This window comes from Carcharhinus amblyrhynchos, chromosome 2 (assembly GCF_965287045.1).
Source record: "Carcharhinus amblyrhynchos chromosome 2, sCarAmb.v2.hapA, whole genome shotgun sequence".
In the NCBI taxonomy this organism is placed as follows: domain Eukaryota; kingdom Metazoa; phylum Chordata; class Chondrichthyes; order Carcharhiniformes; family Carcharhinidae; genus Carcharhinus; species Carcharhinus amblyrhynchos.
This window is the reverse complement of record NC_137325.1, coordinates 77,920,255-77,946,240: the sequence shown is the minus strand read 5'-3', so window position 1 is coordinate 77,946,240 and position 25,986 is coordinate 77,920,255. Positions and strand designations below refer to the sequence as shown.

Below are 25,986 nucleotides of genomic sequence, written 5' to 3'. Positions count from 1 at the left end.
TTGATGTTCTAGTTGAAGTGAAGGGATTGTAGAGCAGAGGATTTTCAGTAAGCTGCAAAAACCCTTGTAATCAAACTTGCAGGTGGTTCTCAATGAACTTGAAGTTGGAAAGAATCCTGCTCCCACTTTCAACATATGGCACATGAACTTCCTGGTTGCACCCTCCTCGAAACCGAAAATTCCAGCCTAAGGTCAACGGACATCTAAATGGTCTGTCAACTTTTCCATCCCGCTCATGGGGATTCCTGCAGTGGGCTATACTGGAGAATTTACTCCATGGTTATTTATTAGCATGGCTGCTTAGTTGACTTGTAGCTAGTTCAATGGGATTTCTCTGCAGAACAGCTTCTTGCTGTTTTAAATGCAGGCAACTAACAGCTGTCTCACCATGTGGTCTGTTGCAAGTTCAAGTTTATTTTTCAAACAAGGTATGTCGCTAACCGAATTATACATCCTGTGTCGAGACTTTCATACCTTGAGAGTTTAGACCAGCATCTTTGTATCTGAATAACCCATTCAATTTGAAATCAACCTTTTATAGTTATCCCAGGAAAATGAACCCAAATCAGCATCAGTCTGGAGAGATATTTTGTTCCCTCTTGAGTCAGGGCAGTATTTCAATACACAAGATAATTCAGATGATTATCAGGCAACCATCTTTTGTGACCTCTTGTGCATTTAAAAAATATAAACTATTGACTGAAAGTGCACAATATAAAGGAACATGATCATTCTTAAGATAATCGATGATTGTATGACAATCACCAGATTAAGTGAACTCAAATTCCACCAGCTACTGTGGGGGACTTTGAACCTATGTCCCCAGAGAATTAGCTTGGGTCTCTAGATTACCAACCCAGTAACGTTACCAATAAATTATAATCCGTTTAATATCAAGAAACGTTCCAAGCACCTCAGAGGATCGGATGAAAGTGAGTGCTGTAACAAAGAAGAAAACTTTAGCAGGGGTAACCAAAATCTTGATTAGAGATGGATTTAAGGAAGGTCACGAAGGAAAAATCCAAGGAAGTAGAGCAGATTAGGCCATGTTAGACCACAGAAATGGGGGCAGTGTCACAAAGGGATTAAAACATAGGTTGAGAATTTTAAATTTCAGGCATGAAGGAACCATGAACCAATGTAGACCAGCAAGAACACTGCCAATAGGATAAATGGTACAGCAGTAAAGTTTTAGATGGAAATGTAGTCAGGAAGGCATTGAAACATTCAAAAATGTGACAAAGAGATGGATAAGGATTTCAGCAGAACTTCAACTGTGGCAAGAATTGGGGCAGGTGATAATATTGAGGTGGAACTTAATGGTTTTTATGATGAACATTATATAAGATTATAAACTCAATTTAGGATTGGATAGAACACCAAAGTTGTGAACTTCAGTTGTTCAGTCTCACCATCTGGAGTGCGGAGGATTGAAAGAGATTATGGTGTTTGTGAGGAGAGTTGAAGTTAATAGCTCCAGTCTTCCCAACATTTAACTCAAGGAAATTGCAGCCCATTGAAGACAGGATATTGGTTAAGCAATTATCTGAAGGTACAGTGGGAAGACAGCTAAAAAGCCTGTCAATGGAAATACAGGCATATGCCAATGATGTACAACCCTAATTACAGGTCCAGCTCTCAGCTGTCTTAAGTGCAGATGGACCACATAATTCAGCTTAATATTTCAGATCTGTGCCCTTACATAGAATCCCTACAATACTGAAGGAGGCCATTCGGCTTATCGAGTTTGCACCGACCACAATCCCAACCAGCCCCTAGCCCCGTAACCCCACACGTTTACCTTGCTAATCCTCCTTAGCTTGGACAATCAACCTAACCCGCATGCCTTTGGACTGAGGGAGGATTACAGTAAGAAGTCTCACAACACCAGATTAAAGTCCAACAGGTTTATTTGCAGCAAATGCCACTAGCTTTCGGAACTGTCTGTTCCTTCATCAGGTGGGTGGGAGTTCTGATCACAAACAGGGCATATAAAGGGCAAGGAGGGGAATAGAGACAACTCTGGTCATTATAGACCAATAATAGACCAATGAGCCTTACTCCTGTCTGGGCAAAGTTCTGGAAAGGATTATAAGAGATAGAATTTATAATCATCTAGAAAGGAATAATTTGATTAGGGATAGTCAATGCGATTTTGTGAAGGGTAGGTCGTGTCTCACAAACCTTAGAGTTCTTTGAGAAGGTGACCAAAGAGGTGGTTGAGGGTAAAACAGTTAATGTGGTGTATATGGATTTCAGTAAAGCGTTTGATAAGATTCCCCACGGTAGACTATTGCAATAGATATGGAGGCATGGGATTAAGGGTGTTTTAGCAGTTTGGATCAGAAATTGCCTGACTGTAAGAAGACAGAGGGTGGGAAATGTTCATCCTGGAGTTTAGTTACTAGTGGTGTACCGCACGGATCTGTTTTGAAGCCACTGCGGCTTGTCACTTTTATAAATGACCCTGCATGAGGGCGTAGAGGGATGGGTTAGTAAATTTGTGGATGACACTAAAGTCGGTGGAGTTGTGGATAGTGCAGAAGGATGTTGCGGGTTACAGAGGGACATTGATAAGCTGCAGAGGTGGGCTGAGAGGTGGCAATTGGAGTTTAATGCGGAAAAGTGTGAGGTGATTCACTCTGGAAGGAGTAACAGGAGAACAGTGTACTGGGCTAATGGTAAGATACTTGGTAGTGTGGATGAGCAGAGAGATCTCAGTGTCCATGTGCATAGATCGTGAAAGTTGGCATCCAGGTTGATAGGGTTGTTAAGAAGGCATACGGTGTATTAGCTTTTATTGGGATTGAGTTTCGGAGCCATGGAGGTCACGTTGCAGCTGTACAAAACTCTGGTGCGGCTGCATTTGGAGTACTTAGTACAGTTCTGGTCGCTGCATTATAGGAAGGATGTGGAAGCACAGGAAAGGGTGCAGAGGAGATTTACCAGAATTTGCCTGGTATGATGGGAAGGTCTTATCAGGAAAGGGTGAGGGACTTGAGGCTGTTTTCATTAGAGCGAAGAAGGTTGAGAGGTGACTTAATAGAGACATTCAAGCTGATCAGAGGATTAGGTAGGGTGGACAGTGTGAGCCTTTTTCCTCGGATGGTGATGGCTAGCATGAGGGGACAAAGCTTTAAATTGAGGAGTGATAGACATAGGACAGATGTCAGAGGTAGGATCTTTACTCAGAGAGTAGTAAGGGCGTGGAATGCCCTGCCTGTAACAGTAGTGGATTCGCCAACATTAAGGGCATTTAAATGGTCATTGGATAAACATATGGATGATATTGGAATAGTGTAGGTTAGATGGGCTTTTGATTGGTTTTCACAGGTCGGTGCAACATCGAGGGCCAAAGGGCCTGTACTGCGCTGTAATGTTCTACGAGTGTGGTAATGGAACAAATAAACAAACAAAAGGTGTGTGTAGAGCAGGTAAGAATTGCAGGATCCTAATAGCTGCTCTCTGAATGCCAACTAAAGAAAGAAGGGCGAAACAAGAGGAAAAACACAAACCAGCAAAGAAACACAAAATGGAGGTTGTGAATTAAAATTGTTGGTTACAGAACTCTGTACAGTGCCCAGTGAAAATATGAGGTGCTGTTCCTTAAACTCGTGCCAAGCTTCACTGAAACGTTGCAACTGGCAATGTTCAAGAAAATCAGACTGGCAACGAGGTGCAAATGTGAAGTGAAAGGAAAATGGAAGCCGGGGGATGACCCTTGTGGATTGAATGGAGATATTGCAAAAAACACTCACCCAGTCAGCATGACCCTCTTGTGTGTTCAGTCATTTTTAAACTAGTATATGGTTAAGTAAAGTAAAAGAATGAAAACATAAGTAAGCTTGACAATGTGAGGAAGGCAAATTAAAATACACAACTGCATATTCAGGTGCTTTCAAATTTGCATTTAATTTACATGCAGTTCTCAGAGATTGATATCCATATGGCATTCTTCTGCTTTTTACATTCAGTTTATGGAGCCAGTCAGCTGTAGTTCAGCTGATAGCATTTTCATCTGAGTCAGATGGTTGTGGGTTCAGAGACTTGGCTCCACTTTCTTAAACAGATCCACAGAAAACAAATATGTGGGATGGGCTCCACACTTACATTAACTCAAGGCAGTTAGTTCTCTGCTTCACAGAAATAGCTATCACTCTCAATTGGTATTAAGTTCTGTGTAATGTTATGTAATTCATCTTCCAGTAAAAAGCTTCTGGAGAAGTTAACCAGACCTGCTCTACAGGTCTAATGATCAGCAAAAGTAATAACCTTTTGGCATGATTTAATGATGTATCAAGTAGTGGAATATGAGACAAAACTGGCAATGTATTTGTGGCTTGGCCGAACATGCATAAAATGTGTTCTGAGGCAGTCTGATACCAAGCTGGTCCAGTCATACATCTGCAACCACTGTATAAAATCAGTAACCACACCAGGTCAGTATAATTCTAGTCTATGACATGAAGCAGGCAAAGAAAAAAAATGAATGTTTACCTTAATACATCAATCACGTTTTTCTGAAAATGCATTATTGAGGCTGGTATATTTATGGTAGTGAGGCATTCTACTCCTTTACATTTCATATCCTGAAGTGGCCTCCCAGGCCTTACATAAACAAGGACTCCTAATGCTTCAGAAGTTGCCATATTCTTGATCTGCAATGAAAAAGATAAAGAATAAACTTTTTTGCAGGAAAAATAACTGAAGTGGAATAATAAATAGCCGAGGCAAGACATCAGATGATGGAAATCTAAACAGAAAATTCTGGGAATTGAAGCTCAGGCAGTATCTGTGGAGATAGGAACAAACCAATATTTCAGTTCATCAAAACTGAAACATACTACCAATGTTATAGGTTTTAAAAACACAGGCACGAGTGGGTATCGAGAAGAAAGAACAAAAAGGGTAAATCTGTGATAAGGCAAAGGCAGGAATGTTTAAATGAAGAATGGAATCATTACCAGGACCTGCTGTCCAAAAACAAAACGTGCGCAAGGATTATGATCTGAAATTGGTAAACTCAATACCGAGGTCAGGAAGTTGTAAACTGCCTAATCAAAGCAAAAAAATGAGATGCTGTTTTGCAAGCTTTCTTTGATTTACATTGGAACAGTGTAGGAGAAAGAGAGATTAAGAACCAGAACTTCAGAATCACTTTTGATAACTGAACAGGCAGGTTCAGTCAAACAAACAGCCAATATGCATTTAATTTTCCTGATGTTGATGTTACATTGTGAAAAACAATTACAATATGCTAAATTGAAAGAAATTCGTATTAGCTGTTTCATCTGGAATGTGTATTTGGAGCCCTGCATGGTGGAGCTGGTTGAAATGAAAGGACAAGTGGTGCATTTCATGCTGTCATATGGGAAGGTGTCTTGGGAAAGGCAGCAGGGATTGGAGATGCTCTTCAGAATTCCCATCTGAATCTTGAACTCCCAACTTGAACTCATTTCAGTAAAATGACTGCTTGGGACTATCAATTTAAAATGTTGAGAAATAAAAGTTCGTAGAAACTTAATAAGATGGATCAGGGTGCCAAGAGTTTAATTTCTGTACTCAGTTTTCTGATTCACATAAGGATGGGTGGTACCTTGGCATCAAATGAGGAATAATATGTGCAGTATCAACAGCAGTGTCCTGCTACTGAGTGGCTTGCAGCTGAACAGCAGAGGGTACAACATGCAAGTGACATACACAGCCTAAGGCTGTATGCAATGCTTCAGAAGTTGTCATGTCAGCTGGTAGTGGACATATACAGCCTTCACAAAGAAGACTTGCATCCTGTTGGCCATATATTGCCAGTGAGTGTAAAAGTGACTACAGCCCTTAACATTTTGTCTCCAGATCCTTCCATGAATCTGCTGGAGACAATATCCAGATTTCCCTGTTAGTGGTCAATGAATGAATGAGCAAATATGGGTTGCTCGCAAGGACCAGCAATTATGTGCTGCTGGATGACTTTCCATATTGCAGGATGTCACTGGGTGCACCCACAAGAAAATCCATGAACCACTAGATCAATCAGGAGTTTTTCTGAACCTTAAAAGAGTTCCACTCCATCAACGTGAAGCTAGGTATGCAATCACAAAAATACATTTCCCCAGACAAGTTCCAGATTCCCTGGACCTGACTAAGATGCACTTTCAGAGAGTCAGTGCAGACTTGATGGACCGAATGGCCTCCTTCAGCATTGTCGGGATTCTATGGAAACAAACTATCAACATTACAAAGGTTAAACTCAGGTACCTATAAAAAAGTCTTGAGATGCCCTTCACTGTGCATCAGGCAAGGTTTCCAGCAAGGTTGCACAGTGATATTCTTAGAATGATATTGCTTAGTAATGAGGCTTGAATCTGAAGAAAGGAACAAGCTATGCAGTACAGGTAGCATGCAGAGAGGGACATAGAGGGCAATGTAGCACCAGTTGCTCACATTGCTACCCAGGATGTCCTTATTAATATAAGATTCATGCAAGATACACCAATGGAGCGATTTCCGAACCACAACACTGACCACCTTTCTCAATCCTTTATCCCATTCCTGCTCTGCCATGTCACCGAAGCAAAGCAGTCCTGCAAACAACCACCCCTTACACAACCTCCTGGATCCTTATCAATGCATATCTTCACATTCTCACCAAACAAGTTAAAAGGTGACTTGCCAGCAGCAATAAAGGGTAAGATTGGAAAGCGATGCAAGGTTCCCAAATTTATGTGATTCCACTGAAAAATGAAAACTTCACAACATATCATTGTCCCATATGCAACGACACCCTCTACCTTCCTTACTATTTGTACACGGTGCAATGCCTGTGGCTTTTGCAGAGACAGAGCGACGGGGGGATGGGGGGGCAAATTTGAGCCTGCACTCACCATCTGTGGGAATGGTGGCACATGCTCAACATCCAGAAGGCGTGATTCGCACCAATGAGTTTCCAAGTTCCAATCTTCCCCGCGCCTCACCAATGGAGTGCCCTGAAACACGCCACGGGACCACAGAACTCTTTTTAATACATTAGCATGTCATTAGCGAGCACTATCTCCAGGTATTGACCCACACACAGAATTTTCAGTGGGCACTGACATGATGTTCCGTTGGCACCATTTACAACAGGTCTACAGAAGCATGAACCTGTCGCCTTCATCTTCGAGGAGGGTTTTGGAGGCGAATACTCAGGCAGCTAGCATCCGAGAAGACTCAGGGAACGTGGATAGGTTCAACTCAGGGCTGGGGTGGCAGACCCAGAATTGCCACTTTAAGGAGAGGTTTTGGGAGGAGTCAGTTACAGGCCTTCTCTATCCTTCACGTTGGGGTGCTCCTTGCTCCAAAGGGGTTTTGAAGGCTAGTATGCAGGCAGCATTTCCCGTGTCCTCCTTCCTATCTATATTACAGCTGAGGGAGTGTCCTTCTTTTGTGGATACTGGCAAGAGTGTGGGAGGGACATAGCACTGCCATTCTCACACTCCACAGGGAGTGCCAGGTGAGCACAGTAATACACCAAGTTGGTGACACAAACAGACTAGATGGAAACTCTGTGGGTGGACAAAGTGACATTTATTCACAAACATTCAGAACGAAATGGTGACCTTACTGCAAATAATGCCTATATTTGTCCATGCCCGCTAAGTGCCTACGGTTTCTTAATCTTCCTTCCCCTCCCGCTATGTCTAACTGTATCCCCAGGTTCCATAGCTGAGGCGAGGCAGCCTACTGACTCCCATGTCCTTTTGCCCAAGTTGACTTTGGCAGGTGCCTCCTGGGGGAGCAGGGATCTTGAGGGCCCAGGCCTGCTTTCGGGCAGCACATATATTGGTCTGCTGCCTTCCTCGGTATCAAAGGCTAGAAGTATGTTGCTCATAGAAAGGAGGATGTCAGATGGGCTAGAGACACCCAAGGTCACTTGGCTGGATGGTTCCAGGCTGTACACTTGCTGATCCTCTTCCCTTTTAGTACCAGGGGATACCATAGGATGGAGGGGCAGCTGAAGTGAGATCCAGAAGCCCTACCATTCTCTGGGACAGACACTCATGGTTTCCCACCAGTACCAGAATCATGCAGTCGGAGCGCAGCACCTTGATGCAAGCATCTCCTGCCATACAGTGCAAGTCCTGTACTAAGGTCTCCCCTACAGACGCCAATCTCCCAGACTGGCCTCAGTACGCTGCAGGGATGGCACCACCTACCCGGATAGAAGTCAATGGGACTCTCTAATCAGCCTTGCAATCCAAGGACAGCCATCTTTTCCTGAAACTCGCAACTCTGCTTCAGGAATGCCAGTAGCCGTGGGACAAACAGGCCCAGGAGCACGTCATTGGCTTGGGGCTCAGCAGAATGCTGGGCTCTGACATCCCTCCGAGTGCCAGTTCTGTGCAATGTCCCTGCCTCCATCTGCTGTGGATCATCAGTTGTGAGGTGTTCACCAATGAGTGACCTAGAAGCCAGCCCACTTAATGATCTCATCAAGGTGTGAGTATCTGCACTGGTGCCAGGTACGAGTAACAGCTTTGACACATCTTTCATGGTGGAATTGGAGAAGTCCCCTTCAGCATGGCTAGAATCTGTTGGTTCTAAGGAATGGTCCGGCCTGTTCTGGTGGTTGGCCTTCAAGTGAAGGCACATGGCATCAGTACGTTATATGGGATATGGAGGGAACATTGTTTACTCACTTGAGACTTGAGGAATTCTTGACTTTCTTTGCTGCCTCCACTTCATTAGCAGCACAGGTACACTCTTCCTCCTCCTCCCCAGCCAGCCAGAGAGAGTCCCATAATGCCATCCTGCACTATTGCCTGGTCCTTCTCTTTGACTTTCCAAATCTCCCCTTACATGAATTGTCTATCCCCACCACTCCCCCGCACAACTATTTAAAGTTCTCTCTATAGCCCAGGTTATATGATTCACTGGAACATTGGTTCCGGTGCAGTTCAACTGAATGCTATCCCAGTAGTACAGGTCCATTTTCCCCAATACTGGTGACAGTGCCCCAAGAATCTTGCCAAGAAAGGGGATGAGCAGTGATGTAATGAGGAAAGTTGTAGGACTGAAGAGGCTTGACGAGACAGGTTGACGAGGCAGGCAGCACAGCAGCACAATGGTTAGCACTGCTGCCTCACAGCATCAGGGGCCCAGGTTCAATTCCAGCCTTGAGTGACTTTGTGTGGAGTTTGCACATTCTCCTTGTGTCTGTGTGGGACTCCTCCATGTGCTCTGGTTTCTTCCCACAGTCCAAAGATGTGCTGGTTAGATGGATAGGCAATGCTAAAATTGCCCTTTAGTGTCAGGGGGATTAGTCAGCTAAATACGTGCGATTCTGGGGATAGGGCCTGGGTGGGATTGTTGTTGGTACAGGCTCAATGAGGTGATTGGCCTCCTTCTGTGCTGTAGGGATTCTATAGTTGATGTCCACAGCAGAATGTAGTTGAACATGCAACTATATTCACCTTTCTTCACCTGGTTAATTTACTTAAATACTCCCTGCATTGTATTCAGGTGTTTGACACAATGTTCTTGCTACTTGCTTTCTGCAGACATGCCTTCTTCATAGCAGCAGCATGCTTCTTCTTTCTTTGGTGGGGAAGAACACACTTTTCTGGCTACTTACAGAGCCAGAAGGGAAATGATGCTGAAGTGATGTGCAACCTCTGAGGAGCCTAAACCTATTACAGACCTGGACATTTCTGGTTTCTACAATGTCCTAAACATGTTAGGAGTTGTGGATTTTAAACAAAAAGATGTGGTTGGCATATGTATATTTAAAATAACACACAACAGGTTTATTCTAGGAGCTATTCAGCACTACTCCTGTACAGATCAGAAAATTAAACTAATCAGCAGCCTGTGAAACACACTGTTATCACCATTAAATCATGCAATCAGTTCTTAAAGCAATCATTTAAATACATAACAGTTTCCAACTCCCCCAAATTCTCTGCTCATCTTGATACTGCAGTTGAGAGCACATGAAACAGTTCTTTGTGGCAATCAATGCCAAATCCAGAAGAGAAACAATAATAAACTATGTTAAAATACAACAAAAGACACACTGAACACATTTGCAGATTTGAGTTAACTTCAGGCCGTTAACTTTGTTTCTCTCGCTCCACAGATGCTGCAAGATCAGATAGGTATTTCCACCTTTTTTTGTCTTTATTACAGATTTTCAACATCTGCAATGTTTTGCTTTTCTTCTATAGTGAAGGAAAGCTTGAATTCAGAAAAACTGAGACAGAATTGAAAGGTAAGGAAAAATATTAATTTTACATTTCTAAAATATCTTAACTCCTTAAGGAATGAGATTCAACACTTCTAAATTGTTCATTTTCTAGACAAGGGAAAACGGCAGCATATAGTGATCATTATATAATTAAAAGGACACTAGACTGTTAATTACTAGATTTCAATTTTCAATTGGAAGTATACTAGGTCAATGGTGAGCAAGCCACTTGAAACAGTTGGCAGAAAGGTCCAATTATCTTTTGTGCTTGTAGATCATTAGCGCTGAATCAGTCAGTTCCCAGCCCCAAATCATATTCTCTATAGGCAACTTACCATTTGAAAGGATAAGAAATCTGGCAGCCTGTCAGATTTTGATGGAGCTTCAGTCACCCGTTAAGAGTGAAGTAGAAGCTTCAGGAGCGACAATGCATACAGTTTATGGCGCAACTATAGTAAAAATGAGTTCCTGACAGCTGCTAAGAATCTCTTAAAATATTAATGGAAATAGTTGTCTCTGAACTTGTTAGGCTATTTAGGTGGCATGTGGAGAAAACAGTGCCAGAGTTCTAACTATATCTCCAGACATAAATACTGGCAGGATCGGATCAACTGCCCAGAGCACACCCAACTCGATTTTACTTTTCACTGATTTCAATGGGAAGTAAAACCAGTGGGATATATCATGACTACCCAGTCAGCCACTAGAATCTTGTAACCAAAAACATGAAATTATTGAAGTCCTTGCCAATATTTACCTGTCAATCAAGGTCACCAAAACCAATTAGTTTAAGATTACCATGTTGTTGTTGTCGTTGTTGACAGGATTTTGCTCTGTGCAAATTGGATGCCAAGTTTCCTACTTCAGAACAGTGGCTTTACTTCAGAAGCTACATGAATGGTTGCGATTTTGGGATAGTCTGAGGTTGTGAAAGGTGCAATATAAATACAAGTCTTTCTTCCACTTTAAAAAAAATGACACCTCTTCAAAGCTAACTGTCACAAAATAAACACAAACATTATAAATTACCTAGTTAAGTTTGAGGATCGTTTGATTATAGTCGCCACTGTCATTATACTTATATCAGCCGCATAGTTAAAGGTAACTCAAAAACGGCAGTGCTTACTGCATATTAGTTCAACCATTTCCATGTATAATTGTGAAGCTTTAATCTTCATTACCAAAAATATCAACAATTTCAAAATCTGTGCAACAGAAACTTTCCATCAGCTCTGAAAAGGCAGTACCAGCAGAAAAAGGAGACAGATTTAAGAGCTGATAGAGACTTATTTTTGAAAAGACACATCAATTCAATGAAAATGGATTACACTGTCTCTATTATAGAAGACTAGATACTAATATCTTTTCAAAAAGTTTACACTCATCTATCAAACCAGAACATTTCTAATCTTAAGACAACTATATCTTTATCACAAACACTAAAGAACAAACTAAGTCAACCTGACAGCAATCAGACCAGATGTACTGTCTGCAAGACAAAAAACCTAAAACAGATCAAAAATGTTTGTGTCAAGAAATATCATCGACCTGAAACGTTAACTCTACTTCTCTCCTCAAATGCTGCCAGATTCGCTGAGTATTTCAACGTTTTCTATTCTATCGTGAAGAAGTTACGATGGTTCAGCCCAGCATTTGGCTTGTTGCACCCCACCTAGCTTCCCCCCACAGCCCTGCCAATTCTCTCTCTTCAGATAATTATCCAATTCCTTACTTAAAGCCTCCACCGCACTATCATTTAGTGCATTCCAGGTCCTACTCACTTTGTATAATTTTTTTTCATGTTGCCTTTGGTTCTTTTGCCACTCCTTCTGCTAACAGGAACAATATCTATCTATTCAATCCAGATTCCTCATGATATTGAATGTCTGTATCAAATCTCCTCACTAAAGAGAAAACTCCTGCTTCTCTAATCTATGTACGGAATTGAAGTCCTTCATCCCTGAAACCATTTTCATAAAAACATTTCTGCACCTTCCATAAAGCCTCTGCAACTTTCTTGAATAGGCTTGACACGGCAATCTGAAGGGGATAGGTCATTTGCACACAGTAGAATGCCGCTGTATATGCATCTATACTCACCCTTCCTCAACTGTACCCTTCCCTTGTGGACGGCACAGTAGCACAGCGGTTAGCACTGCTGCCTCACAGCACCAGGGACCCAGGTTCAATTCCTGGCTTGGGTCACTGTCTGTGTGGAGTTTGCATGTTTTCCCCGTGTCTGCATTTCCTCCCGGTGCTCCGGTTTCCTCCCAGTCTCAAAGATGTGCTGGTTAGGCGCTTGACCCGAAAGGGAGCCAGAAGTGTGGCAATGGGGGAATTTCACAGTAACTTCATTATAGTGTTAATGTAAGCCTACTTGGAACTAATAAATAAACTTTACTTACCTGGTTCAGTAACTGAAGCGCTTCCTGCACTGAATCCATGTTGCGGAGATGACGCGTTGGACAGCACAGTAAGAAGTCTCACAAAATCAGGTTAAAGTCCAACAGGTTTATTTGGCAGCACTAGCTTTTGGAGCCTCAAGCTCCTTTATCAGATGAGTGAGGACTTGTGTTCACAAACAGAGCATATAAAGACACAAACTCAATTTACAAGATAATGGTTGAAATGCGAGTCTTTACAGCTAATCAAGTCTCAAAAGGTACAGACAATGTGAGTGGAGAGAGGGCCAAGCACAGGTTAAAGAGATGTGTATTGTCTCACGTCAAGACAGTTAGTGAGATTCTGCAAGCCTAGGCAAGTCGTGGGATTTACAGTTAGTATGACATTAACCCAAGATCCCGGTTGAGGCCGTCCTCATGTGTGCAGAACTTGGCTATCAGTTTCTGCTCAGCAATTCTGCATTGTCGTGTGTCGTGAAGGCCGCCTTGGAGAATGCTTATCCAAAGATTGGAGCCTGAATGCCCCTAACTGCTGAAGTGTTCCCAGACTGGAAGGGAGCACTGCTGTCTGGTGATTGTCGAGCGGTGTTCATTCATTTATTGTTATAGCGTCTGCATGGTCTCCCCAGTGTACCATAACTTGGGACATCCTTCCCTGCAGCATATCAGATAGACAACATTGGCCGAGTTGCAAGAATATGTACCGTGTACCTGGTGGATGGTGTTCTCACATGAGATGATGGCATCCATGTTGATGATCCAGCATATCTTGCAGAGGTTGCTTTGGCAGGATTATGTGGTGTCATGGTTCCCCTGAAGGCTGGGTAGTTTACTGCAGACAATGGTCTGTTCGAGGTTTTGCTGTTGTTTGAAAGCAAGAAGTGGGGATGGCCTTGGCGAGATGTCATCGCTGAAGACTAACATGAAGGCACCAGAGAAAATGTCGTAGCTTCTCCATTCTGGGGAAGTACTGGACGATGAAGTGTATTCTGCCTGCTGTGTCCCATGTTTGTCTTCTGAGGGGGTCGGTGCAGTTTTTTGCTGTGGTGCCTCAGAAGTGTCGAGCACCATATGAGGATCCTTATGAGGGCATCTTTCGGTGTCTGGAGGTGTCTGTTGCGATCCTCTTCATCTGAGCAGATCCTGTGTATACGGAGGACTTGTCCACGGGGGATGGCTTCTTTAACGTGTTTAGGATGGAAGCTGGAGAAGTGGAGCATCGTGAGGTTATCCGTGGGCTTGTGGTACAGTGAGGTGCTGAGCCCTGATGGAGATGCGTGTGTCCAAGAATGCAATCGATTCCAGAGAGTAGTCCATGGTGAATCTGATGGTGGGAATCTGAATCCATGTGGCCAGATCAGAAATATTACTTCAGCTGAGGCCAAACTAGAGTTTCACAAAAATTGATCATAACTTTCTTACTTTTGTATTCTGCGACCCTTTTTATAAAGCCCAGGATGCTGTATACCTTATTAACCACTTTCTCAATCTGTTCTGAAAACCTTCAACAATTTGTACATATACATATCCCTAGGTCCTTGTGCTCCTGCAACACTTTAGATTTGAATCTTGTATTTTATCACGTCTCTCCTCAGTCTTCATATCAAATGAATCACTGTATAGTTCCCTGCATTAATTTTAATGTGTGATATATCTGCCCATTCTAGCGTCTCTCTGTCCTCTTGAAATCTATCACTATCTTCTGCACAGTGCACAATGCTTCTAAGTATTGTGTTATTTGCCAGTTTTGAAATTGAGAGGAACAGATCTGAAGTTGTAATGACTCCATCATTGAATAGCCCTCAAGAATGGCTTGTGGATAACCATTATCACCAATGAAAATAACTCAGTGTGAATCGTAATCTTCAAGGGGAAAGTGAGAAAAATGACAAAACAATAAACATTACAATGAGCTGAAATCCCTGAACATTTTTACTAAATAACATGGGAAACATAATATGTTTTATGTAATGTTCGGCTTAATTTTTGTCCTTACACTTCACTCCATTTAATGTAAAATTAATAATCATAGAAAACAGTGCACTCAAAACTAAATATTTTGTGAAAGTGCTAAAAAACTTGGTTTGCCCTGGTTGTTCCCCATATTGCAAAGTTTTGTCAAGCAACCTCAGTCTGGAGACTAGTATATTTCACATGCGTAGGAAGAAAAAAAGGATGTGTCACTTGAGACTGGCCAAGTGTACCTTAATCATCAGCCCAATTACATATTTTTGTTGATAAATGCTTAGTGCCAAATGACTTGGATTCCAGAATTAATCCAGCATACAGGTCTGCTCAGCATCAAAAGTGACACTCAACTGGGATCTTGGGACTGGATCTTTATTAAAATCCTACCTCCATTATAGATATCTATGGGACGATCAGGCCACAGGGAGAAAGGAATCTGCCAGAGATTGAAGGAGGGAATTCAAAATCATGGTGGCTGATGGTGTGGCTTTCAATGGTGGGGAGAAGGGAGTTGGGGGTGCAAGGTGGGCACTGGATGTTAGACAAGCAGTCTGATAATTTAGCAACAGTGGAGTAGTCAGGAGAGATGGAAGTGATGTGGAGTGGGTGTCACCAGTGTACAAGTGGAAACTAATTCTATGCTTTTGGATGATGCTGCCATTGAAAAACAGGAGGGCATCAAGCACGCCAGAGTTAATGATTCAGGAGCGGCAAGAGAAGCCATAGCATTTGATACTCAAGCTATGATCACATGAGCAACTGCAGTCCAACCCAGCTGGACAACACTGGAGGCATGAGTAAAGGATGGTGTGGCCAATCCCTGTCAAAGTCTGCAGATAAGTTGGGAAGTCTGAGGAGGGGCAATTTATCTTTATCACAAATCCATTTGTGATTTGGGCAAGGACCATTTCAGTATTGTGGCAAGGATGGGAACCTAATTGGAGATTTTCAGAAAAGACAGACACGGGTTTAGGAGGTGACTGCACACTCAAGGATTTGAGAGAGGAAAGGGAAGTTGGAGATGTCAGTGTAGGGGGTCAAGGGTTTTTTTTAAGTTAAGGATGATGACAGCAGATTCAAAGGTAAGAAGGCCAGTACCTGAAGAGAGAAAATTGCAACAAAAAGAAAATCAGCTAACACTGGGACCAGGAGGTGAGTCTCTTGAACAAGATAAATTAGCAAAAGGCATGAGGGGAAGTTGGAGAGAAACTGGAGAAATATGAGAGTTCAGAGCTATGGTAGAGAGTCTTTAGAGGAAGCTTGCTCTGCTGACCTAGTTAAAGGGGAGGAAAGTGGAAGAGGCAGCTAATAAAATGGTCTCAACCTTAGCAACAAAGGCAGCAAGGCAAGGGTGGATGTTGTTCAGGACTTACAAAGAGGGATTGTACTTGTACATGAATGAGCCATGTAACAAGAAACAAAATCATAGTTGACAATAAGAATGTTTAACAATGCCCTAGAAGTGCTTTGAAAGCTTGTGATACCAAATAAACCTGCTGGACTTTAACCTGGTGTTGTCAGACTTCTTACTGTTACCACCCCAGTCCAACGTCAGCATCTCCACATGATAAAAATGCCCACAAATGTAGCAGAACCAGGCAACAGCAAAATTTTTCAATAATTTCTGGATTTTTTAAAAACACTAAAAGGATAAACATACTTTTTGTTCTTCCACAAGTTTTTACAATTATGACACTATGTTCTTGATGAACAATTGATTCTACTCTATATTTAAAACTATGGGTGACCATTGCAACATCCTGACTGCATATCTGCAATACGTAATCATGGCCTTTACTTTAAGCAATCAACTCGTCAGTTACAGGCTAACATAAAGCAGCAAGTTATTATTTTGAACTCCTGCAGTAAAATTATCAGGATTGCTGCACAGGTCAGTGATTTTCAATGGTGTGTTAGCCATTATTCCACAAAAAGGGGATCACACATTACTTAAAGCAGTTAAAACAGCCAGGAATAGTTAGGGACACAGACACACTCAGTAAAGGATCATACAAATAGAAATAATTATAAGCAGTACCTTTGTAAAGTACGAACAATTCCCTTCATCAGAGACAAAAGCCACAGCACCTTTTACTCTGGTTGAAATATTGCACCCATCTCCACCATCCCTGAGAACATATGGTACTGATCTCCAGCTTTTCATTATCCAGTCGTATCTGGCATCCAGTCGTTTGGCAACAACTGTTAATTTCAATGCTGCAACAAAATTATAGAATGCAGTGAACCATGCAATCTTGCCAGATGGACATTAAAAACAACTTATATAACACCGTTACTATAATGAAACATTCCAAGGGACTTCACAACTGGGCGTCACTGGGCAGGCCAGCATTTAGTCCCCATCCCTAATTGTCCTTGAGAAGATGATGGTGAGCTGCCTTCCTGAACCTCTGCAATCCACATGGTGTAGGAACACCCATAGTGCTGTTAGGGAGGGAGTTCCACAGTTTTGATCTAATGATAGTGAAACAAGTCAGGAAGAAGCTCATAGGTGAATCTGCAAGTGTGGTGTTCCCATGCATCGACTGTCCTTGTCCTTCTAGGTGATAGAGGTCATAAGTTTGGAAGGTACTGTCAAAGGAACTTTGGTTAGTTGCTACTGTACATCTTCTAGATGTACAGTAGCTGCCACTGTGTATTAGTGGAGAAAGTGAATGTTTAAAGTGGTGGATGGAATGCTAATCGAGGGGGCTGGACAGAATGGAGCTTTGAATCTTGTTGGAGCTGCACTCATCCAAGCAAAGGAGAACATGCCATCACACAAGTGACTTGTGCCTTGTAGATCGTCAACAAACTTTGGGGAGTCAGGTGATGAATTACTTGCCACAAAATTCCTAGTCTCTGACCTGCTCTCGTAAGCTCTCTGTTTATAGTGTGGTCTGATTCAACTCTTGGTCAAAAGTAACCCCAGGATATTCATAGTGGGGGATTATGCAATGAAAATGCCATTGAACATCAAGGGAAAACGATTCAATTTTCTCTTATTGGAGATAATCATAGCCTGGCACTTGTGTTGCATGACTGTTGCTTGCACTTATTAGCCCAAGCCTGAATGTTATCCAGGCTATCCCCAACCTGGTAATATGCAATGGCACAGGATTAATCGATAACTTCAGGGTAAAGGAGCTTCTAGGTGAGAGTAATCACATCATAATAGAATATCATGTTCAGTTTGAAATGGAGAAGCGTGGGTCCATGACTATAGTGTTTTAAAAACAACTATGAGGGTATAAAGGGAGAGTTGGCTAAAGTAAACAGAGAAACTAGGGCTGAATTCTCCAATCTTGCCCATGTCTGGGATTCTCTGGTCCCGCTGCGATGAATGGAATTTTGGGTGATCGCCAAGTTCTCCGTTCTCACTGGCGGCGGTGAGGATGCAAACAAGGTTGGAGAATCCTGTCCTAAGTTAAAAGGCATCATAGTGGAGTTGAAGATCTTTAAGGAGATATTTGATAACACTTAGAAAAGATTTATCCCAGTGAGAAAGAAAGGCTCTTTAACAACGGTGCCTCATCTGTGGTTAAATAAGGAAGTTAAGAAGAGGATGAAATTGAAAGCAACATTGTACAAATCTGCAAAGATTAGAGTAGGTCCATGACTTTGAGATAATGGATTTCAAAGTTCATAACCCTTTAAATAATGACATTTCTCCTCATCTCAATTTTAAATAGCCAACCTCTTATTCTGAGACTGTGAATCATAGCTTGCCAGATGCATAAATCCCTCACATTAACTCTTGGCAAAGTCATCCTCCCACGGCCCCTTAAAATTAAGCCCTGGAAGTAGTACCCACTTTAGGAGTGAGTTAGCTGTTTAGAATTAAAAAGTTCTCTTGTTAAAAAAATACTTAAGTCTTTCCTCCCATTTAAAAATGGCAAAAGGTATGATGCTGGAAAGCTGATACTCATACCAGACAAACTTACTTCTCTCTCTTTCCACACCTTTCTCTCAGGCGCACCCCACTTCCACATATACACACATTCCTACCTCCCAGACTCCAAAGATCTGCAGGTTAGGTTGATTGGCTGTGCTAAATTGTCTCTTAGTGTTAGGGGGATAAGCAGGGTAAATACATGGGGTTATGGGGATAGTCCTGGGTAGGATTGTTGTTGGTGCAGGCTTGATGGGTCAAATGGCCTCCTTCTGCATCGTAAGGATTCTATGGATCTACCTCTCCATCCAACAGCATAGCATTTTAATATACTAAATAATCACTACTTCAAAGCAATTATGCTGCCATAATGAAACCATAGATAATGTGACAAAAGAGGTCAATAATTAAGGTGAGACCATCTTAGAATCATAAAATAATTTGGCACAGAAAGAGAACATCCTTCTCTCAAATAAAAACAGTGAAAGCTGGGTATCCATTCATTTCCTTCTGCTGCACCTCGCCATACACATATTGGCTTCTGTATTTGCAACTGAACAATGTCACTGCATGTGAAACACTTTAGTTAATCCTCAAGTCACAAAAAGGGGAAAGCAGATGGTTTTGTCGCTGGACGAACAATCCAAATATCAATGGTAATGCTCTGAAGGCTCAGGTGTGAATTTCATCATGGTGAAAGGTGAAATTTAAATTCAATAAAAATCTGGAATTAAAAGCCTAATGTTGACCATGAAGCCAATTGTGGTAATGACCTTTAGGCTCACTAAAGCCCTTTAGGGAAGGAAATCTGCCAACCTTACCTGGTCTGGCCTACATCTGACTCCAGATCCATAGCAAGATAGCATCTTAACAAATGCCCTCTGAATTAGGGATAGGCAATAAATACTAGCCCAGCCAGGGATACACACCTCCCATGAATGAATAGGAAAAATCATTTCTTTTTATTCATCTTGTTTTCGTGAAACAACAAATTCATGTCTGTTTTGACAATTTGAGTTAGTTACACATCAATCAAAAAAAAATCAAGTATAAGACAGTGGGAAAAAATGTATTTTCTAAAAACACTTTAACATAATTTAAACCATTAGATAAAAACATTGTGCTAATGGCATTACTTGGGATAAAGCTTTTGTCGTTGGTACTGACAGGCATTGATGTTTGCTCTAATGCACTATTCCAGAACTGTGAAAGCAAGGCAAAAATAATTTCTCCTTCCCTGAACACAGGTATAAATATTTTGCATCTTATAAACATTTGGCAGCAACAAAACAGAAAATGCTGGAAAATCTCAGCAGGTCGGACAGCACCTCTAGTGAGAGAGCAAAGCCAACATTCAAGTCTGGATGACCCTTTGTCAGGGAGATTGTAGTATTTGATTCCAAGGCTTTTGGGAAAACTACAGTCAGTATCTCAGTTAGCTTCTCCTCAACATTCTTTAGTATTCTAAGCCTGGTGAGTTTCCTATAGCTAGCATCTTATTAACTAATTTTATTATTCCTGTTTTGAATATTCACTTACTTTGTATTCCAGTAATAACACTGTGAAAGATTTACAATAATTAAGTTTAACGGTAGTGAGTGTAATATTTGATCCATGTGTATGAGACAACTACTAAAGTACCAGAACTTCGAAAACCATTAATTATACCTGACGATGTGAAAGCAACTTGAGCGAGCCCACAATTGTGCTCTTGACATCTCCAGGCATAGAAGATACCAGGAATCCAATTTCCCAGAGCATAAACAGGAATTGGTACAAAATGAAGTTGAGACAGCAAGTCCTTAAACCTGCTGGTGTTCGTAATCCTGCAAGAAATAATTTTTCTTAGTACAACAATATCTTACGATCAAAGTCCCTTATTTACGAAGAACTTCCCACCTTTTAATTAATATATCAGGGAAATGTTGCGGCATATTTCCACTGTGATGCACAAGTCACAAAATATGCAATTCTATAGCTTTAATTCTCACACGTTATATTGAAAATGGCTTTATTTTGGGGGTGTTAAAGACATCAGATTAGTTTAAAAAGACTGAACAACAGCATCTTAACTGACTTAAGCAGCAGATCCCAAGATATTTACATAGCTGTACCCGACAAATTACAAAACCATCAACCGGGGTCCTTGTGCATGAGTCGCAAAAACCCAGCTTGCAGGTGCAGCAGGTGGTCAGGAAGGCGAATGGGATGCTGGCCTTCATCGCGAGGGGGATTGAATATAAAAGTAGGGAGGTCTTGCTGCGGCTGTATAGGGCATTGGTGAGGCTGCAGCTGGAGTACTGTGTGCAGTTTTGGGCGCCGTACTTACGCAAGGATATTTTGGCCTTGGAGGGAGTGCAGAGGAGGTTTACTAGGCTGATGCCGGAGTTGAGGGGGTTGAGCTATGAGGAGAGGCTGAATAAATTAGGCTTGTACTCGTTAGAGTTTAGAAGAATGAAGGGAGATCTCATTGAGACGTATAAGATGATGAATGGGATGGATAGGATAGAGCTGGAGAGACTCTTCCCGCTCAGAAAGGATAGCAGGACTAGGGGGCACAGCCTCAAGATAAAGGGGGGGGCGGTTTAGAACAGAGTTGAGGAGGAACTTCTTCACTCAAAGGGTGGTGAATCTCTGGAATTCTCTGCCCGTTGAAGTGGTGGAGGCTGCCTCGCTAAATATTTTTAAGACGCGGGTTGATGGGTTTTTGATAAGAGAGGGGATTAAGGGTTATGGGGAGAGGGTGGGAATGTGGAACTGAGCCACGACAGATCAGCCATGATCTTATTGAATGGCGGGGCAGGCTCGAAGGGCTAGTTGGCCTACTCCTGCTCCTATTTCTTATGTTCTATCTGGGAGTAGTCCTCTGGAGGCAGCTGTTGTGAAATCATGCTTTGTGAAGAAATGATCTTATGAGTTTGCTGTCTAGAAACCCTAACTGATTTTTTAGAATGACTAAAGCCACATTCCATTGACTTGCGACAACAGCAAAAGATGGCTGTTAATTTGCATCGCTTTACCTTCTGCATTCCAAAACCATTGAAATGGAGACAGTGGGCATGATTCTATGATCACAACCGTGGCCGCCCTGCTGCAAGTGAAAACGGAGAATTTGGCATTCCAGCCAAAACTCCATTCACTCTCAACAATACAGAGAATCCCGTCCATGAACGAGGACGGAGATTTTTGGTGAACCTGTCCGCAAAGCTGCACCAAGAACAATTGCCTTAAAGAAGTATGAATAGAGGTCATTTCCTATCCTATTAGTGAAGCACTAAGTTAATTACCTGGGTACAAAACTGTGTGGAGAGAAACCATTCAACATAATTACTTAGACAATGTGATTCTGGCTAAGGGAGGAACTTCTTAACAATAATCTAATCAAGTTACAACTGGAATAAACTAGCCATGACCATATTTGGGTCACTGGACAGCGAGAGAGAGAGAGAGAGAGAGAAAGATGCAGTCACACGGTAACCCTTTGTACGTTTGGGCAACTGTTTTTATGGACAGACAACTGAGACACTGAAAATACAAGACCCTGACCTCTCTCTCATTCTTCATCGAGGTTGCAAAATTTGAACATTGATGATCCTGACTATCCAGGTGCTTCAGACAAGACATTCTAAAAAGAATTCAACCCAGCAGCCGTAATCTGTAGAAGATTAAATAATCTTATACATTTTTTTAAAACCAATTCGACACTGAACCCAGAAGGACCACCATGTTTTGCATAAAGTCAGTCAAAACACCAGCCTCCAAGAGCGGTCTATATTTTAGCTTTAATGGATTCTAACTTGCTTAATCTACCATCACACTCTGTAATCTATTTGCATGTCTATATGTGAAAGTTAAAGCGTTTTCATTATTTCACTTAGACCAGGTTAAGCACAGTAAATCCAAAAATAACTATCCTTTTCCCTTAAAGAAAAAAAACTGTGTCTGTTTATATGCTGCAGCTATAGCACTCAGTGAATTGTCAAACATATCCTTTTGAAAAAAATTTTTTGCTGTCAACAAAGGAGTGGGGAATGAGAGAGGAACCTTCTTACCCCTCCTCACCTGTCTGTAGCACAATCAACTTGAACTGATGGTGCATGACCCATCTTCAGAATCATTCACAAAAAATCCAGACTCTAGTTGAGGGAGGAACTCTATTAGCCATCTCATCTAATCATTTTTAAATAATGGACCTGGAAGCAGCTTACTGTGATCGTGTTTGGGTAACTGGCCAGTTTGTCAGAGGTGATCATATGATGAACACGTTAACACTTTTTGTGTGAAATTGTTTTTATTCTAGGCCAGCGACGGGAGCCATTCTGCCACTTCCTCCTGAAAGGCAAGCTGGTTCTTATTTGGACCAAATGTGAAAAAGGAACTTTAACTTGGGAATGGGGAAGTGGGTGAAACATAAAGACTACACTTGCACAGTAGTAGCACAGCGTCTGGCTTTGTGGTGAATTTAACAGATGCAAATGTCACTTATCCAGTGTCTTGACCAAGAAACATTTTGAGAACTTGAGATTTTATAAGGAAGGAAAACAAAATCATCAAGAACTGTTTGCACAATTTAGTTTTAAGATGTTGTTGGAATCCTTTCCTCTAAACATTTCATTTTTATTATACAACTACTAAATATTAAATAGCAGTTACATTCATCAAGTAATCATGCAACAGGTAATTATGGTATTCAAAAGATTTTACAATCCAACATCTGTTACACAGTTGCAGCAGACAGGATTTTTATAATGTAATTATGGTGCAGAACCCATCAACCCATTAGTTTGAGACACAAACATATTTCACATAATTTTCTTCTGCTATGGATACATGTAATATATTATTCCAACTTGCGAAACATTCAAATTCTCTATATTTCAAAATAATGACTTCCATTAGTCGTGATTTTAGCTGAATGTGTATAGAAACCAACTGACATTGTAAAATATTATGTTAATAAATATTTTACAATACATTCCTTAATTCACATTATCTGCTAGTTTGAAAATTTTCAAGCACAAATTTCCTGTTCTTTAATTCATATTACTTAATTAAAAGAACATAGGAACAAGAGAAGGCCATTTAGCTTCTCAACTCTATTTCACCACTCAATTAGTGCAAGCCTGCTCTAAGAACTGTTTGGCTAAAAACACTCTATCCCTTTAATACTACTGGCTAGGAGAAGATTCTGGATATTTTGATTTTTTTGAACAAAAGGCAACTCAGAATTAACAAGAGTAGACTGTGCATCTTTCTTTCAGGAATATTTTCTCACAGTACTCAAAACTATCATGAGTGATCCTCCACTCTTTTTTCCCCCGCTGTATCCCCCTGACCTTTGCTCTGACCAAATGTGTCTTCTTCTATGTTGCTTGATATCAGCAAATCATAGGTGGGTTTGTAGAACCTACTTATACTAAGTAGTTGTCAGGGATATTGAGTTATCAGCAATGAAAAATGATCCTGAAAGCACTTGGAAGGAGATTTTTTTTTAAAATCAGTTCTGGGGAAGGGGTCTAAGACTGGTAAAAGAGGAGACTTCTGATAACACTGGTAGTTCCTAGAATCTGTGACCACCAGTGTTTCTGTCTAAGGTGTTTGTGAGCAGTGAACAATACCAAAGGAGGCCCAGGATCTAAGAATATGAGTAGGGGAATCCTGGGCTTCATCAGGATTAGAAAGCAATCTAGCAGAGATCAGGATCATTAGAAGGAAGTGACTGAGTTTAGGCATTATTGGAGGGAATCAGATTCCGGCAGCCCTGTGGGACATGAAATCCCAGGAGAATGGGATTCAAAATTTCTTCTGGCCCCTTTTAGATCAAAATTCCTACTCATCATCTTCCTCCCCAATGGAGTCATGTCTTTGTCTTACTTTCAATTAATATCCCACCGGTAGTTTTTGCTGTCTTAATACTCTTTCTAAATCTCTCTTTCTGAAATTTCCCAAAATATATTCCTGATTTATGCAAAACATTGGAACGGATATTCCAGGAATTAATGTACAAACTCTGGCTCATTCCTGGGGGAATCTCTTAGTATTCCGGTATAAAGCAATGCTATATACTGAAAACTACTATTTTTAAAAAATAAGCTGAAACTAAGAGAGGGGGCAAAACTTGGCCTCCCCTTGAAAAATAAGGAAAAGCAGGTGACAGAATTGTTAGTGAGGGATCACTTTGGGATCAGTGACCATGATTCAATTGGTTTTAAGATAGCTATGGAGAATGACGTCTGGCCCAAAAGTTAAAATTCTAAATTGGGGCAAGACCAATTTTGATGGTATCAGGCAGGAACTTTCAAAAGTTAATTGGGGGAGTCTGTGAGAAGGCAAAAGGGACACCTGGTAAGTGGCATGCTTTCAAAAGTGCATTAACCAGGGTTGAGGGTAAACACATTCCTCTCAGAGTGAAGGGCAAGGCTGGCAGAAGTACGGAACCCTGGATAACTCGGGATATTGAGGCCCTGATCAAGAAGAAGAAAAAGGCACATGTCATGCATAGGCAGCCGGGATCAAGTGAATCCCTTGAAGAGTTCAGGGTGTGCAGGAGTAGGAAGAGTTTAATATTCTGGATCAAGAGGTCATTGTGTTCCTGGGGTTGCAGTTATTGCTGTCCATCAGAAATGAGTTTATAACAAGATTTAGAACTTTTACTTCCATCTCAAATTGTTTAATTTAAGTTTATTTATTAGTCACAAGTAAGAGAATCATAGAAATCAGGAGGGCAAAAAAACAAACACAAGATTGTTTTGGCAGATAAGGCAAAGGAGAATCCAAAGAACTTCTACAAATACATAAATGGCAAAAGAGTAACAAGGGAGAGAGAAGAGCCTCTTAAGGATCAACAAGATAATCTATGTGCAGATCTACAAGATGGGTGAGATCCTAAATGAATATTTCTCATCAGTATTTACTGTTGAGAAAAGCATGGATGTTAAGGAATTTGGGGAAATAAATAATGATGTCTTGAGGAGTGTACATATTACAAAGTAGGTGGTGCTGAAAGTCTTAAAGCGCATCAAGGTAGAGAAATCCCCGGAACCTGATGAAGTGTATCACAGGACATTGTGGGAGGCTAGGGAGGAAATTGCGGGTCCCCTAGCTGAGATATTTGAATCATCGATAGTCATAGGTGAGGTGCCTGAGAATTGGAGAGTGGCAAATGTTGTGCCTTTGTAAAAAGGGCTGCAGGGAAAAGCCTGGGAACTATGGGCCAGTGAGCCTCACATCTCTGGTGGATAAATTGTTGGAAGATATTTTGAGAGACATTTAGAGATGCAAGGGCTGATTAGGGACAGTCAGCATGGCTTTGTGAGTGGAAAATCATGTCTCACAAATTTGATTGAATTTTTTGAAGAGGTAACCAATAAGGTAGATGAGGGCAGTGCAGTTGATTTATCTACATAGACTTTAGCAAGGCCTTGGACAAGGTACCACATGATAGGTTGTTGCATAAAGTTAAATCTCATGGGATCTCAGGGTGAGGTATCTAAATGGATACAAAA

General features: G+C 41.4%; 1 protein-coding gene across 1 annotated transcript in view; it reads right to left on the bottom strand.

Moving 5' to 3' along the window:
- LOC145355530 (uncharacterized) overlaps window positions 1-25,986 on the bottom strand; it is a 201,272-nt gene that overhangs the window by 151,840 nt on the left and 23,446 nt on the right. Inside the window, exons 2-4 of the mRNA XM_080207775.1 lie at window positions 20,150-20,307; window positions 16,628-16,806; window positions 4,498-4,658 (exon numbers count right to left, since the gene is read on the bottom strand). Of these exons, the coding sequence (XP_080063901.1) occupies window positions 4,498-4,658; window positions 16,628-16,806; window positions 20,150-20,307 (498 nt within the window). The remainder of the gene's footprint in view (window positions 1-4,497; window positions 4,659-16,627; window positions 16,807-20,149; window positions 20,308-25,986) is intronic.